The following is a 16798-nucleotide window of genomic DNA, read 5'->3' on the forward strand; positions in this document are numbered from 1 at the left end:
CAAAAGGGACGAATTTATAAAAAAAAATAATGATTAAGTATCAAGCATAGTTTTATTTATTATTAATTTTGTTTATTTTGATTGATCCCTTCCAATTCCCATGCCTCATCTACTTTTTTGGTAATTTCTTTTTAGCTGCATTCCTTCCCTTTTCAACGTTGCTTTTGCAGAATCTAATGGATTGGCTAACTTCCATGAGTTGTTTGCATACTCGATGAACTACTTCAGTTTTCTCATTCCTTTCCATTGGCACTGGCCTTGAGCTTGTTGCAGCTGCAACATTATTGACGTGCGTGCTTTATTCAATTTCCGCACTCATCTTTACAAAGAAATAATCGCTTGTTAGCTGTAGCAAAATAAATACCATAAAATAATATTTTGTTTTAATTAATGATATATGTAAGCAGATATAAATATATTTATACAAGACGCGCAAATTTTAAAATTACATTACATATTTAATTATCGACATTGGTTTTCCCACCCACAATGTACTCTCACCTTCCAGCTCTTTAATCACAGCAGCGTGTGCCTGGACAATCTCTTGGCGAGATAAGAAACGACAACGTGGAGAATTCCTCCTCTTCATGTTTTGTCAAAATCACAGCAGTAGCGTCGTATGTGTGTATGTATTATTGTTTTCTCATTCTTTTCTTTCCCCGGTTTCCCCCGCTATGACGCTCTTGACACTTGACACAATACAAACAGCAAGCCAACACGTGAGAGCCAATGCAATTTTTATCTCTGCCTGCGTGTTTCTGCTACAAATACAATACGCGGCGGCGAGTGAGTGTTCAGTCACAAGATTATTTTTAGCGCCTTTAACACGCAAGGAGAGGAGACTGAGGAGAGCTTGTGTCGCCACCCGCCAGGCGTCGTCAGTGTGGCAATCGTCTTCGAGGGCTGTTCGACCGCATGGGCAAGGACTGGCGACTCTTCGTGTATGGAGGCTTCTCGTCCATCACTGCCGAATTCGGTGAGTTCGTCGACCTCGCATCCCCCTCTATTGCTAACCCGTCCTCGAATTTGCACGGTAAATAGGCACGTTTCCGATTGACACGACCAAGACCCGGTTGCAACTGCAGCAGGGATGCGGCCAGCGCTACCGAGGCATGCTGCACGCACTGGTCAACATCACCAAAGAGGAGGGCTTTCGCGCCTTGTACTCCGGGTCAGTGCAGCATCAACACCTTTGACCTCTGTCTGAGACTAATTTGCGTCTGACCCACAGGATGGCGCCCGCTCTGCTGCGGCAAGCCTCCTACGGCACCCTGAAGTTTGGTTCCTACTATTGGCTGCAAGGGGCCCTCGGGGGCACTGGCTCTAGTCCGGCCCTCAATGTGGGATGCGCGGTGACGGCCGCTGTGCTGGCCGCCACCGTTGCCAACCCCACGGACGTGCTTAAGGTGCGGATGCAGGCGAGCACCACCAAGGGCTCCTTGATGGTCAACTTCGCCGACGTGTGGCACTTGGAAGGGGTGCGCGGGCTGTGGAGGGGCGTCGGGCCCACTGCCCAGAGGGCAGCCATCATCGCGGCCGTCGAACTGCCCGTCTACGACTGGGTCAAGCTCAAATTGAGGCAGCGCCTTGGAGACACAACCCTTAACCATTTTAGGTAACTTTGCACCCAGTGGCACGTCTTGAGTGTGTGCACATATTTGCGTTTCCCCAGACAGACGGTGTTCTTATCACTTTTGTCTGTCTGGCCGATCGTCTCAAACAACTGATTATTTTTTTGTATGAATTCTCTGCCTACGTGATAAGAAAGGTTATGTAACCACGCTATTTATTTTCTCACAGCGTTGCATTTTTTCTCTCTCTTGAAATGGATCAATACTTGAAAAATGACCCTTTATAATTCTCTTCTTGCTTTTCTTTGTTTCAGTGCCAGTCTCATTGCTAGTATTGGAAGTGCTGTAGCGTCTACTCCTGTAGATGTCATAAGGGTAATGATTGTAATCAGAGTTAAATCACCATTTTACTTATTTCTTTCTTGTTGCAGACACGCTTAATGAATCAAAGAAGATTAAAAGTAGGAGTTAACAATATTTATTCAGGAAGTTTAGACTGTTTAGTGCAGGTAAGGACTACTTTCTTATTCTGAATTGCATTAATTTTGTATCAATGCCGAGTGTCAATCGCTTTTTTATAAAATCGAAGACACAGAGTGCAGGGTTAGTAGCCTCGTCAGCTCCATTCAAGTTTTGATCACTTGATAAAATTATCTCAATGTGGGTCAGATTTAATCCCTCTAGCTTTAAGCTTCCCAACTAGATCAGTTAAAAACGTGATCAAGTAATTGCTGACACCCTTGTATGTGTTCTAGACTGTGAAGGCTGAGGGCGTCGCTGCTTTGTACAAAGGTTTTGTGCCGACTCTGGTGCGCATGGGTCCTTGGAACGTGATTTTCTTTGTCACGTTTGAGCAGCTGAAGATGCTTTACTGAATCTCCTTCCTAGTCAGCAGCACTGACTAACCTTTATGCATTTGCCGTGTTGTATTCATAAGGAAATTATATATCTACATTGTATTTAAATTATTGCAGCAAAATGGTTGTTTTACCTAGGAAATAAAACACAGAGTGCAAAGCATATTGATAATTAATAGTGTGGCATTTGTTTAATTTTTTTTTAATTGAGGTACAGAGACTATTAATCGATTAAATTGTAATTGGCAGCACTCAACAACAACAACAACTCACTCGCGCGCGGTGCACCCATTCATTTTGCTAGAGTTAAAAATTATTATCGCTTTTATTGTCCCGTGACCGAGGGCCCTCGGGCCAACACTTGGAAGACAAAGTCATCACACTCGCTTGATATGTAGTTCAGCTCACCACCATCAGCCACGCTGAGGCCACCAGGCAGAACACCAGTGAGGCTCTCAAAGCCGTGCAGCCCCCGCAAACCTTGATTACAATTTCCTGAAAAATAGAACAAAAGCAAGTTGTACAAAACAGAAAACAAAGAAACCCAAAAATGGATAAATTTGTTAATTAGTCTGAATATGACCTAATTGATTAAAATTATTAAAAAATAGTTTAAGATAATTCCCACTGAACATTCTTAACGAGTTTTGCTGCTCCAAAATGCAATCACCCTTCAGAAATACATAGACTTGAGGCGCAGTGACTGGTACTCCATGACTAAATGAAGTGGCCACAAGTGATTTTTCATCACTTGCACAACTAGCCATATTTTACAGAAGTGACCTCTACTGAAACTATGGTCTCTAACTGGGTCAAAATCATTTATATAATGCCTTTATTTAGGAGATGTATACCTCAGGGTGGTAGTTGAAACATTCAGTTGGTCGTCGGCGGTATAGAGATTCTTTGGGGCAAGTGGCCGACGGTGGCACCTCTTGGGGTGTGATGAACAGCTGCTTGGAGCCGCACGGGCACAGTGTGTCGACAACTAGCAGGATTAGGTTACTGTGAGGAATTTTCTGCACACTAAACGGCCTATAAAAGCATTTGATTTAATCAGAATCAGGAAATATTTTCCGCAAACTAAACTACCTCTCGCAGCCAGTCACGTGGCAGTTGGTCAGCTTCCCCTTCAAAGGGTTGAAGGAGCCACTGGTGTTGAGCCTCTCTGGCTGCAACACGTACAAGTCCGAGCGCTTCTCGCACGGCCTTGCCGGCCCCATGGGAATTGGGGTCGTGGGCCTCGGCGGTGGTGGCGGAGTCATTGGTTCAGGTAGTGCCATCTCGATTTCTTCGTCTTCATAATCATCTTCTTCCTGTGGGATCGGCAGGGACCAGGTCGTACCAACGAAACTGGTCAGCATCCATAAAGCCTTAGCACCAGCCCACTGTGCTACAGCTGTCAAGTGCCTGGTAGGTGACTGCAGAAAAAATATTTAGTAAAAACAGGAATTTGAACTTCAAAATAACATCATCATTTTAAATTGTGTTCATTTTGACAGGTTGAGATTAAAATTAGAACATAATTACTATTGGGATCAAGAGTAAAAAACCCTTGCAGGAAAAGTTCAAGATATTTTAGATTAACTGTTTCAACACTGATGAAGAATATGAAGGTGGTTGATCTTCTTTTTCTGAAATTAAAACAAAGTTTTCTACTTACATTCAATTTTGGGGCAGCGTCTGTTGAGGTGGAGCGAGTATCGTGGCAAGCACCTTGATGGTCATGCAAAGGGACTCTTTTGAAGATGCGGTCCTGCACCAGCGAGTCCATTATTGTCCCATCCAACTGGCCAAAAAATTTCCCAGAGTGCTCCGGTGACTCGGAGAGGATTACAAAACCATTATTGTCCAACACGTAGCAGTCCAGTTCGTCAGAGGCACACGTTTTCTTGCAGTTGGGATATCCTTGGCACTATAAGAAAATCAGTAACATAAAACCCACTCAAAATATAGTTAAATGAATATTATTACCGATGAAGTAATGTTGATGAAGTGCGAGGTGAGCGCAGTTTGCTTGAACTGAAGTCCGACAACGGCTGCTGGAGCCTTGTGTCCCTTGTGCTCAACAAACACGGCGTGGCTAGCAGTGACGAGTGGAGCCCCTTTATCTGATTCACCATCCACAGAGAAGACGAAGCTGTCTGGCTCGATTGCGTGTTGCTCGACGGCCCGCTGGTACCAAACCTCATCAGTGGCCTTTCGATTGAATTCACTGAAGTGAGGTTGATCAGCGCCAGGGTCCGAGTGGTCCTTCCACCTCAGTAGACCACTCCTTGTGGCCACAAAGGTCATTGCCACGCCAAACATCTGGTACCCTTGCCTGCGGAAGAGAAAAAATGTTAGTCGGCGATCACAATTGGATTTCCAGCCCTGTTGGTCCTCCCTTTCTTACCAAAATCCTCGCAGCGCTATAGGGAGGACCTAACAGGGGTGCAGCTCACTGAAAATTGGCGTTTAAAATCCTGGCTGCTAGAAAGGTTACCTGTGCAGCAGCGCCATCAGGGTGGCTATTGGGCTATTGAGAGTGCAGGGTTAGATTCATGTGCAGGGGGAGATGCAGAAAATGTTTTGAGATACGGAACATGTAACACTTACTGCTTGTTCTCCTTTCCTCTTGAAGACGGCTTCTCCAAGCTCTCCGTCACCATGGCATCAAACACCAATGACTGCATCAGGTTTTTGTCACAGTAGTATGAATCACGTTCCATTTTCTTGTGGCCTGTGGAATATTTTCAGCAATTTTTACAAAAGTTAAATAAATGCGATATTCTTACCAGGCTCCCTATCTTTCTGTGGTGATCTAGGTCTCAGTGACATCCACTTCCATCCAGGCTGCAATGTTCTGCTCAAAAAGTGCAGAACTCGTTCCTCAGCAGAGCTGAAGGGTTGCTCGTTTGCATAGCTGTATTCGCAGTACACCCTGTCAGAATTAATATAAATAAATGCAATTTCCTTTATCATTTTTTAACCAACCAATCAGGATGAACTTTCCAATCGGCGCCTTTGAAAAACTCAGTGACTGTAAATTTTGATCAAATTATTGATGACGAATACAAAACATCATATCCACTTCATTTCTTACCATTGACTTTGCTGAGTTTTATTTCTTGCTCTGCCAATACTTCGTGCATTCCATATCCTTCTGGCAGTGCAATGCCCAGTGTGAAAGGAGTTCCATCAATTCCTTTGTAGAAATATTTCTGTCGCCGTGAAGCAACCCTTCGCTGTATTTTTTAAAAACGTTATACAAAATACATAATCTACATTTATTACATGAAAATATACCATTTGATCCTGTTTAACCAGCACCGTCAATTCAGCTTCGCCTTCTTTTTGGTTGATAAGATCACTTCTCATCTATTCAACCATGCAACATTAGTAACTATACAGTAGAGAAGATTTATGATATCTTACTTCGTTGAAATGAGAATGGTTGTCAAAGACCGCGCCCTCACCCTCCACCAGCTCCAGCAAGGCAAAGTCAACCGAGCTGTACTCGGGACGCGAGCCAGGGGGCTGAGGCTGTAAATAAAAAAAATGACACATAAGTTTCTAATCCCCGAGTGAAAAATAAGCAACACTTACAAGGGGACGCAGTACAGGATGAAATAGAGCATGACCATTGTTGTTGATCATGAAAGCATATCCGTTGACTCCCAGCTGTGAATTGTTTGAGAAATAGTTTCATTTATGATTTTCGATTGAATTTTTTATTTTAAATGTAGCCAAATTTTACTCCAAATTGTGGTGCTAAAAGAATTAACAATATATGATAATATAAATTTATGATGTTAATGAGAGCTACAAAAGGGCAAAAACTGTATATATCTGAATGAATTTAACAAACCTTGTGAGGAGGGACCATTTTCTGGATTTCCCTTATCGGTACATCAGTGCCTACTACTCCTAAAAGTTGTGCAGTGCGCACCTGAAAAAAAAATATTTGCATTGAAAACAAAGTAATCTTCTGTTACGCTGATAAGGTTACCGAATAATTCCTACGGTCGAATATTGCAGTTGCCACAGAAGTCATCAATTCAGGGCTCGGGCAATCTGGATGTGGAGACAGACATTGGCGCTAAAAGATACCACTCATTAATGCCCTATCTTCAAATAAAATCTGGCATCTTACTCTGACATCTACAAATGACGGTGACCAATAAAGAGGATGATTGTTCTGATATAGCACCAACGGTCGAGCAAGCACCTCAACATGTTTCAAAGCAGCTTCTTTGGCATCCTGCCTACTGCTCACCCTTGAAAAGAATCCTACAAACACATGGGAGTGCATGGAGTCACGGAATGTTTGCTAGTGTCAAGATTTACCATTGTTGTTGCAAGCCATCCATCTAAGCTCAGTGGCAGAGCCCCCAGAGGGTGCCACAAGATAAGTGAAAATGCGCACCGGCATGTGGGGCCAGTTGTACTGCTTGAAAATCTCTTTGAATTCGCTTGGGGACCCATCTGTGATGAGGAATATCGCTTGGTTGCACTTGGTTCCCTGGCCAGCTTGTATATACTATGAATATTTGATGAGAACAAACGCCAGATGCTTAGATTGAATAGAAATACCCTATTGAGAATATCAAATGCGGTGACAAGCGCGCTCGTGAAATTTGCTATGTTCTCTGGCCTAACTTTACTCATGGCCGACTTCAATTCTCTAATGTTCTCTGCATTAGCCTGCAAGGAAAACAATGATGAAATTTTTCCTTTGACCCCTCTCATTTTCGAATTATTACCTGAACCAACGTGTCCTTAAAGCAAGGGGCAACTTCCTGAGTGTTTTCAGCAAAGCGGTATACATTTACGAAGTCGTTGGCACCTAATGTGTCTAGGATAGCAGAGGCTGTGGTTATGGCTAATGATCGCTTTTCTCCAGCCATTGAACCAGACGCATCCAACAGAATAATGGCGTCTCGTGGCCCGGTGGCTGCTCCAACATACCATGCGTTGGATCTGGCGTCCGGCGGCTCCGTAGGCCACTGAACAGCTAAAATTAACAAAACAGAAAGAAAACTGATTTAATCTATTTTGGGTTTATATTACTCCTAGAAATTTTTAGAAAATTACCCAAACATTGAAGGTTAATTTTTTAATTATATTTCTTTCTGAGATCACTAAAGTGTATAGCCGAGGTTAATTTAGAAAAATCCATACCTGGATAGAGCCGAGTAAATCCATCAGAGCTCCCAAAGTACTGCCACTGCAGGGCTGGATCCGACTCATAGTTGTTTACAAACAGCGGTTCGAGCAGACCTGACCAAGCGACGGCGCCCTCAGCCTCCTTCAGGTTGACTGCGGAGGGCAGCAGGACAGCACTGAGGCTGGTGTTGACAGGCAGGCCCCCAAAGTGTTCAGCGGGGCCGGCCACCAACTTCACCTCATTAGCACCTTTGTTGTCTTTGGCGTTGAGACGCTGCGCATCCAGAATGGTGGTGGACGTGGTTTGCTTTGTGAGAGCGGCCTGCTCTGCCGAGTCCATGATACGCTGCAATTAATTCATTTCCAAAAGTTAAGAAGGGAAATCTCAGGTTTTGGAAAAGAGCTTACAAGGACGGCGTTCATCTTGATGTCCATCATGTTCTGGACTTCTGCCGCCAGCTCGCGAATGAGCAGCAAGCCATCCTTTCGTATTACGGTGGCTTCAAAGTCTTGATATTTCTAGCAATTAAAATTTCTTGAAAAGGCTGCATGCGCGATATCTGAGAAATTCCTTACTCTCTGCAGCTCATTCATTTTTGTGAACTGACGACCAAACTCCCAGAGGTCAACTCCAAATTTGAGGGCCCAGTTTTTGACCCTTCAAATAAAATGTTTAGCGCTTTTGATTGATCTTTTTATTGAAAAGGCTTTCACAGATAATTCATATCCATTTAAAAACACAAAATGTTGATGAGCGTTGCTGGCTCAAATATACTACAATGAAAGGCGTGCACTTCAAGCTGGCACAATGCTACAGCATGATATACGTAGAAAAAGGGGGAAATATATTATCTTATTCCCATAATTTATTTCAGCGCTGGGAAAGGACTGAAACAGGCTAGATTTTATGTTGCACCTGGATGCACTGATCAATTTTGCTATTTTTACGATTGCATAAAAAGTGATATTAAATTAGCGGCGCGGCGCTGGGCGTCTGCGCGGAGCCGGCTTGCGCCCTTTCTCCTCCAGCCCCCAGGCCAGCCTGGCTGGATGGTATTGAGCGGCGGCGGCAAGGGTCCGCCGAGAACAGGGTCAAAGTGGAGCGACCCTAAGTCCGAGCGACCCATATAATGCAAAAATCACAAGAATTGATCGAAATGGGCAGGTGCAACAGAGATATGTGACCAGAAAAGGTTTTATTGCGAATTATCCAATTACTGAGCCTGCGCACTTGGACACATGCAAAATAAATCCTTTCGGAATTTTGGACTCGAAATTTTGGAAAAAGTAAAGCTAAGACAGTGGACAATATTGCTGAAAAAGTCAAAACTCTCTACACAGAACCCGTTGGAGCCAAATCTAACGGCTCGCGAGTTGAAAGTAAGTGAAAACGGCGAGTGGGAAAATGCACGGGGGTGAAGGGGTGGTTTTACATGCACTTGCAGATGTGCTCCGTGGAGCGGAAAAACGGGCAGCGAGGGTGCGAAAGGGGTCGGGGTCGACAGGCCCCGGCGTGGCAACTCACTCATTGTGGGGTATGTCCTCATCCTGGGCGCTGGGGCCCACGAGGAGTAGGCAAACGAAGCACAGCCAGCGGGTCGCCTCCATTAGGCCCTCATCCCGTATTGATTCACTATCGCCCGAGCACCACTACGCGTACTACGCGGCGCACGCGCCCCCACCCCTGCGCTCGCCACTCTCTTGCTCAGAGGCAGGTGTTTTTTTCCGACACCCTTTACAGTTGCAAAAGTGTGACACACAAAAAAGAACGAGTCCAGAAGGGGGCTAGCGGCGCCTGTTGCCCTCGATGTCTGCGATGACGCCACCCAAGAGGCTCTCGAGTTCCTGCGCCGCTCGCTCCAGCTGCTCGTTGTCCCCAAAACTCTCTGCGGGGCAAAAGACGGACGGGCACATGAGCCGGCAGCAAGCATTAAAATTTCATGCAAATATATTCAAGCGAATACGAGTGAGCTGCCTTTGATTGAAACAACACACACAAGTACTAGTGTCGCGCTCGCTCTGTGATCTCTCAAGGGAAAGAATGAATAATTCACAAAGAGGCAAAAGCGTCGAGCGCCATTCAAAATTGTTTAATCGCTCTGAATAAAGCACACGCTTATTCCAAGCTGCGATAATCTGGGCGTGTGCCTCTACGCCCTATACTGCTGCTTAAATTTTGTAAGAACTTTGTAAAAAATTGATTTTGTATTCAAAAAGGGAGATACTTTTAATTGATGCTGTAAGCTGAGATTTGGGATGTTCGAAAAATTAAAATTCAAGCTCACTCCCATTTTCACTCTTCACATTTAATTGAGATTTGAACTAATATAAAACTAAAAGCAAAACTAATATAAATGTTCTGTACGAATTACTTAAATGCTATCGCATATGGCATAATGAAGTTCTTTGATTCATAATGGAGCCAGACGATCAATAGCACATTTTTCACTAACAAAAGCGAACGTAAAATGCCGCAGTAAGAGAGTTGAAAAAATTCAGTCCGCTTATTCTTTTCTCGGATTTGTCACTAACTTGCCTATGATTTATGACTACCAAAGAATTTTTCTGATTTTTCACCCAAATATAAATTATAGCAGTGTTGCTAGATCATTATAGTTATTAAGTAAAAAAATCATGAAAGATTCAACATTTGGTTCATACTCGAAAAAATAACCAATTAATCTATAAGAAGTCTAACAAATGTTAGCACAAGATTAAAATATCAACCAGCTGTAATCAGTGGCATTATTTAGCAGTAAAAAAAGTAAGTGGAAGGGAAAATGTAATGGTGAACCCCTTCACACTAATAATTGATAAAATATTACCAATGGTTGAAGATTAGATTAACTAAGCACCACCTACTTGTCCAAGTACCATTTAATTGATGAATTTATTTTTTAAAATCATAATAAGTAGTGCTGCAACTTTTTCACAAAATGTGGAATTAGTTTGATTCTAATTTTTTTAAATATCTTGCAGAAAGAAGCTGATCGATCTATAAAATGTAGTCTGCAAAATTATGATTTGAATTGATTGAATAATTTTGCAAACTTTATTTTTAGTCTATCTATTCCGTGATGTTAAAAACTTATTTTTTTTTGCACACACAACGCATGCACCGTTCATCTATTTTGTTGCTTTTATATTGTGACCGATACGTTAACTAAACGAATTGATTAAATCTCATTTTATAGAAGAATACTAACAAAGGGTCCTACCTTCAAAATGTGTAGTGCCATTGAGCATAGACTGAAGTTTGTTGAGCGCTGCAGTGACAGGCGCTCTTGACTCCGCAGGCACTGAAATCCTCTTCTGCAAAACTGTACTGAACTCAAGTGCTGTTTCAGGTCCAGGGATGGAACTTATTTCGAAAGACCTTGAACTAGAGCTCTTTGGAGTGCTAGTAATTTGATGCTCAGAGGTGAGGCCAGTCAGCCGCAGTCCTAGCTCCTGTAATCGCTGCCCGTGGTCTTCTAGCACTCGACTTGCCTCATGCAGGTTTACCCACTGCTCAGCAGCACTCTGCAGTCGCCTGCAAAAGGACAAAGGTAGTTTAAATATGAGAAGAGAGCGAGTTTTCAAGAAATTCCTCACCTGCCCTCTTCATTAATTTGGGATATGATGAGCCTCAACCTCATTTTCAAACTCCAAAGGGGCTCCTCTGCTGGGCCTGCGTTCACAACTTGAGGGACTTCAATGCTAATTAAACACAGTCAATTAGGTTGCTTTACAAAAATACAAAATTGGTTAACTCACAGTCCTACAGGTTCAGAAATATTTTGGTTCCTCTCTCTTCGTTTGGGAGAAAATGTCTTTTTTACAACCCGCCCGCCAGCTTTCATGAACTCAGCAAACATATTCTGCAAATGAGGTTATTAAAACACCTTATACATCATAATTTTGAATACATACCGGTGGCGTGACAAAGTCTTTCAATGGATGGCTAGGTAAGTGTCCATGGGTATATTTTCCAGAGAGGACACACCTGCGGCAAACCCAATACCAAGGACAACTTTGGCACAGAAATGCTTGACCCCGAAGGCCAGCTTGCTTGCAGACAACACATGGTCCACGCCAGATTTCTTAAACAAATAAAAAAGAAAATTTCATAGTTTCATTAGAAAGGCTACGAGTTATTTTCCTAAAATTCACCAACAAATTCAAATTCAACGGGGCACATAGTTAACATAGAATGAATTTAGTTAATATTAACCTAAATTGTTAAATTATTTTTTATCATGTAATGCATTTAAATAAGTTCATATTTCTAAAAACTATAATTATGTAGTATTCCCAAAACAATGATAATTCGCTTAAATTAAATTTACCTCTCACGTGAACCCGAAATCTTGACAAATGCGCTGCCCAGCCCATTCTGTTCTTCATCCAAATCTCAGCTTCAACTTGATTCAGTCTCTTCTCTTTGAACTCCAGATTTCCAATATTTTCTCCAAGGACCTGCATGAAAACCATGATAGCATCCAAAAGAGGCTTCATCCGCAGAGGTCCAACGAGACCATCGTGATCTGCAGCTTCGTGAGCCAAAAAGGCGAACAGTTCCGAAGGATAAGCTTTAGAAAGAATAGCGAGAGTGGCTTTGGCTTGCAGAAGGGTAAGACACCCTGACCGGTGGCGGTCGAACGCCTGCCACAGGAGACAGGCCGTCAGTTCGGCAGCCATCTCTACGTCCATGGGCGATTCCTTGCTTACAGCATAGAAGACATCCTCTAGAACAGCCCTTAACGCTGTCGGGGAGAGGAGCATGGAGTTGTCCTCCCGCCGAAAACCGTGGTGCTCAAGAACAAGGCGAAACGCCTCGAGATGTACTTCGGACCAGAAAACGGAATCGGAGAGCACTTTTAATTTGGCACCAATCCTTCGTTGGATTCCTTGCAGCTCCTGACACTGGCGAACTTTTGTCACCACGTCTGTCCAACCTGGTGGGTCATAACGCCGACTTGATTGCCTGGGAGAGGGTAAAATTCAAATTCGTCGCTTTTGACTATATCACAAAATATTTTTTTTAACTCACCTGACAAAAATGGAAAAGCCCTGAGCATCTTCTCGACCACTCCACTCCAGCATTTTGACTCGGTCGGCTGCCGACAACCTTCTGTCTGGTTTGTTTAAAACGACGTCTGTTGTTCAGGTTGACAGGATACTAAAATAACACCTGTCGAGGGCGGCGCCTGAGATTTAACGAATTTTAACCGCCGCAGGTGCTCGTGCGCACTGAGACAGATCGCGACCTGCTTGACCGACCAAACCACTTGTTTTAATGCACCTTATGCTACAACTGTTGAACTGTTAACTCAATCCGCCGACGAAATTTTAGTTTACAAAGACTTGGACCAACTTTCGTTGTTGACGATTTCAAGGGCGCGAAAACCCGGTTACACAAAATACAGATTCTCTGGAGCAGGAGCAGATGATCTCAATGCTCGGGAGTGGGGGTTGCGGACAGGTGGGGGCTCCACAGAAGACGCGCTTTCCATTGGCCATGAGCAGAATATCAAACAAGTGGCCCGCGCCACACTTCCTGTCATTGAGTAGAAGAATACACTTTTTATTTAATATTTAATTTTCAACCGTCGTCGGTCGTCGGTTTATTCTTATTCTGTTGAGTTGTGCCTATAATGGCAAATTTAGGGGGGAAAGATTGAGGTTCGTCAAGAAAAATTATTTTTTATTTTATAAGTACAATAAATAAGATTTTATTTTGCATATCTTTCTACGCATACTTTTCATCATATACAAAGAAAAATACAAAATAGATGTTATCCAAGATGAGGCTCTACATTCCATCACCGTGGCTAACTAAGAAACCCACCAACACCAGAGATCACAGATTTATTATTACATATGTTTTGTTGAGTTTGACACTGAGTAATTTTTTCAACTATTAATAAACGACGCGAACATATGGTTTCCGGCGGCTTGCAGTTGCTGAGAAAAGAGCTACACCGACTGCAAGAACGAGTAAAAGGCCCAATAGAGCTAGGGCCAGGGCCAATTTCGGCGCCGAGAGACAGAAATTTCTCTCCAGTTTTTCGATCTCCACATCGTCTTGTCCTTGAAATAAAAAGCACCGATATTGCCGATATTATTTTACTTTTTATAAAATTAAACTTACGCTGGAAATCAGCAACTTCGTTGGCTTCCATCTCGATTCCAGGAGCAGCCACCCTGAGGCTGTTGAAAATTTTGACCCTCTTGACCACTTGTGAATGCGCTGCTCCGTAAGCAGCCATAGTGTTGTCTTTACACCTGCCAATAGGACAAGCGTCGCGGCACAGCATCAATACGCACTGCATGTGAAGACTCTCTCGGTCTGGGAATTTGAAAGCCGGGAATATGGCAAGTGCGCCCTGCTTAGTGTAGTTAAAGTGACCAAGAACTTGAGGTTCAATTGGACACCCGAGTTCGTCCAAGAGCTTTTGAGGTGATTCGCCAGCGCCTTCATGAGCCATGCAGTCCGTGACCCGCATTTTGAGGCCGTCGCTACCCTTGGTGCGCACTCTCAGTTTAACAGGTTCGCCTACCAGAGCTACCCCTTTTCCGCCAGACGCCTCCAGTTCCATCCAAGCCCTTAAAAAAATATTTTAAAATTCGAAAAAATGAAGATTCAAATAAAGCAGGAGTGTAAAAAAATTCTATTTAATAAATAAGTGCCATGAAAAGTTAAAATTGTATTTACTTTGTTGGTTCAAAATCCATTTCTCGGGATGAAGAACGGAGTGCCTGGTGCTGCGGTCCTCCAGGAACGATGTCCACGCCAATTTCATTATCCTCAAGTGGCGCGACGCAAGACGCGAGGCGCCGTTCGTCGAGCGCCAGTTGCAATTTTCCATCAAACTGGATGTCAACCGCCACCTGGAAGTGCAGGTCCTGCGTGAGTCTGACGCCGCAGGACGCCGTGGGCAGGCTCAGGGTTAGCGACCGTCTTCCTGTGCCCTGAATGGAACACTCGCTGGGGAAGCCGCGAGCGTGCAGGAGTCCGTGGAAAGGCGCCGAAAAGTGGACAGTAACTTGCATAAGTGACGAGGTGCATTGTGTTGATAAATCTGGGCAAAAACGAGAAATTTGAATAAATCGGTCAACTTCCTGCGCGAAATTGATAAATTAATTACATTAATAAATTTTATATTTTAAGAGATTTTTATGTTTCCTTCGAATTAAGTAGGATTTTATTGTAACTACTGCCAATTAAGAGGAATGCCTTAAGAGCTTGGATTAGCGGATTTTTATCAGACGCGAAAAATTAATGAGCACGTTGTGTACGCTGACAATGCCAAAAGTGTGAGATAATCTCCTGCGCCTGTTCATTTACGTAACAGGATGTCGACCGCGCACTTAACGTAAAAGGCGCCCAAAGGATGTCAGCAGTAAAATGCAAAGTATTGGGCAGCTATGAGTCACACGTTACACGACGAGCACATAAATTAACGAGAACTCAAATGCATTCAAACAAAAGTTATCCATTTTTGACAGAATACTGAACTGACGATTGACTGATTAGTCTCTCTGTCCCAAAAAATAGATGTTTTGTTACTTTGAATCTAAATGAAAATTTAAATAAAACTTACAGCTAATTGTAAATTAGTGTTAATCTTCAATGATGTTTTACGGTTAAATTTTAGTAGTACCTGATACTGAATTAACTTCTCCTCGGTCCGCTCCTGTTAGCCTCAAGAAAGCCTAGAAGAGTTGCATATCGCTTATTTTTTATTTTTTATTGATGAGTTGACCATCACCATATTAAAAGCATTTTAGATTAATTTAAAAATAAAAGCCAACGAAGTATTTTGTTAATTCAATCAAAACACTTCCGTTTTTATATAACAAAAAATGAATGAATGCGAGACACCCAATTAAGCCATTTACTATAATTTACCAATTTTTATATTATGCTGTTTATTTAAAAAGCGAGCAGAATCAAAATATAATTTCGGCAAAAAGCAACTTACCTGGAGGCAGAGGACGAGGAGCACAGGCACCATTGTCAAGTCATGCAAATCCGAATTTTAGGTGCAATCCTGAGTCGAGCGCGCGGACAGATCGCTGCGAACAGACTGTGTTCTCCTTCGCGCTGTAGGTTGGAGCAGGTGGTGGTGCGGCCGAGCTAAGAAACACCAAGGTTCGTCGCTCCATCAGGCGCTGAAGCGAAGCGTGAGACGTGAAGGAATTGAAATGAAGCACAGTTATTCCTGCTGACTGAGAGCACAGGCATAAAATGCTAACGCAACATCCAGGTTTGCTCTATGTTATCATCGTGTCATTATCTCTGCTGGAGCCGTAAATTCAAAAAAGAGCAGAGCAGGAGGATGCGCTTGTGGAGCGTTTAATTTCGGACACGGCGTAAAACTTAGCCATCCTTGTAATTTCAAATTGCATTGCTTGATAAATACATTAGGGCGAAAACAGTGTGTTTTTACTGTTATTTTACAGTTCAATCTTCTACATTATATTATTGCAAGCTGAGAATATCATACATATAATACAATTATATATAATTTGCAATTTTTAGATTTGAGCTGGAAAATTTAAATTCATTGAAAAAAGTTATTATAATTTAATATTAATTTTAATATGTATTACTGGACGTTCTATTAGGCGTAGTACCATAAATATTTCAAAAATTATAAAACATAATAGTGCCACTTTTAAAAATAATAATTTGACGCATTTTCTAAAAAAAGTCAATTTTGCTGCAAAACATTTTAGTAAATGATATTATCTGCAGCTTTCACGGCAGAATTTGCTAAATTTATAACAATTAAACTCCAATAAAAATTAACTAAAACAAAAAGAAACCTGATAAAAGGTATGACAGGCAAAACAAGTAAAGAATCACCCCATTTTTGCAGTCATAATTTGATAATATGTATTATTTCCTCTAATAAATAATAATGACATTAAATTTAATTTTATATAACGATAAACAATTAAGATTTTATTTTGAGGATTAATTTTACCAAATTTTATCCGCCTGGACAGGGTCTTGGTCTTATTCAACTTGTTATCAGTAGCACGCGCATCGCCTTTGTCATTTGATTTTTTCTCTGTGATAACGTGCAATAATATTATGTGACAGTAAATAGTGTGATTAAACATCCGTTACTATTACATCAAGATCATGATTATTATTTAAATAGCAAAATCCTCCAACCATTAAAAAGATAAATATATATGATAGAGGGTATATATTCGATTCAAATTTTA

General features: G+C 42.2%; 4 protein-coding genes and 1 long non-coding RNA gene across 6 annotated transcripts; 1 reads left to right on the forward strand and 4 right to left on the reverse strand.

Moving 5' to 3' along the window:
- Nucleotides 1-27: 27 nt before the first annotated feature.
- Nucleotides 28-726, reverse strand: LOC135934430 (uncharacterized). The gene is made up of 2 exons (XR_010574116.1): nt 502-726; nt 28-273 (listed from the first exon to the last, which is right to left on the reverse strand). It is a non-coding gene; the product is annotated as an uncharacterized LOC135934430 (long non-coding RNA).
- Nucleotides 727-768: 42 nt separating this feature from the next.
- Bmcp (uncoupling protein Bmcp mitochondrial) lies at nt 769-2606 on the forward strand. Its single transcript, XM_065476164.1, has 6 exons — nt 769-976; nt 1042-1171; nt 1232-1615; nt 1886-1946; nt 2003-2080; nt 2327-2606. The coding sequence occupies exons 1-6, from the start codon at nt 916-918 to the stop codon at nt 2444-2446; spliced, it is 834 nt and encodes a 277-aa protein (XP_065332236.1). The 5' UTR covers nt 769-915; the 3' UTR covers nt 2447-2606.
- Nucleotides 2594-9242, reverse strand: stol (stolid). Its single transcript, XM_065476167.1, has 22 exons — nt 9102-9242; nt 8153-8234; nt 7985-8095; nt 7592-7922; nt 7174-7424; nt 7004-7114; nt 6758-6950; nt 6564-6700; nt 6420-6509; nt 6279-6359; nt 6017-6091; nt 5846-5953; nt 5717-5788; nt 5514-5655; nt 5405-5450; nt 5206-5351; nt 5027-5150; nt 4403-4751; nt 4092-4343; nt 3521-3849; nt 3283-3463; nt 2594-2923 (listed from the first exon to the last, which is right to left on the reverse strand). The coding sequence occupies exons 1-22, from the start codon at nt 9182-9184 to the stop codon at nt 2828-2830; spliced, it is 3390 nt and encodes a 1129-aa protein (XP_065332239.1). The 5' UTR covers nt 9185-9242; the 3' UTR covers nt 2594-2827.
- An 81-nt stretch (nt 9243-9323) lies between these two features.
- LOC135934425 (dystrophin-like) lies at nt 9324-13036 on the reverse strand. The gene is made up of 7 exons (XM_065476161.1): nt 12609-13036; nt 11905-12542; nt 11489-11658; nt 11333-11436; nt 11171-11275; nt 10795-11108; nt 9324-9462 (listed from the first exon to the last, which is right to left on the reverse strand). The coding sequence occupies exons 1-7, from the start codon at nt 12659-12661 to the stop codon at nt 9362-9364; spliced, it is 1485 nt and encodes a 494-aa protein (XP_065332233.1). The 5' UTR covers nt 12662-13036; the 3' UTR covers nt 9324-9361.
- A 236-nt stretch (nt 13037-13272) lies between these two features.
- Nucleotides 13273-15715, reverse strand: cyr (cypher). Of its 2 annotated transcripts, XM_065476162.1 has the most exons (5): nt 15544-15715; nt 15223-15274; nt 14274-14640; nt 13710-14164; nt 13273-13648 (listed from the first exon to the last, which is right to left on the reverse strand). In XM_065476162.1, exons 1-5 carry the CDS (start codon nt 15574-15576, stop codon nt 13479-13481), a joined length of 1077 nt encoding a protein of 358 aa, XP_065332234.1. In that variant the 5' UTR covers nt 15577-15715; the 3' UTR covers nt 13273-13478. The 2 variants fall into 2 exon arrangements, with proteins under 2 accessions (XP_065332234.1, XP_065332235.1); XM_065476163.1 differs by lacking the exon at nt 15223-15274 and having other exon boundaries at nt 15544-15678.
- Nucleotides 15716-16798: the final 1083 nt, after the last annotated feature.

This window comes from Cloeon dipterum, chromosome 1 (assembly GCF_949628265.1).
Source record: "Cloeon dipterum chromosome 1, ieCloDipt1.1, whole genome shotgun sequence".
Taxonomy (NCBI): Eukaryota; Metazoa; Arthropoda; class Insecta; order Ephemeroptera; family Baetidae; genus Cloeon; species Cloeon dipterum.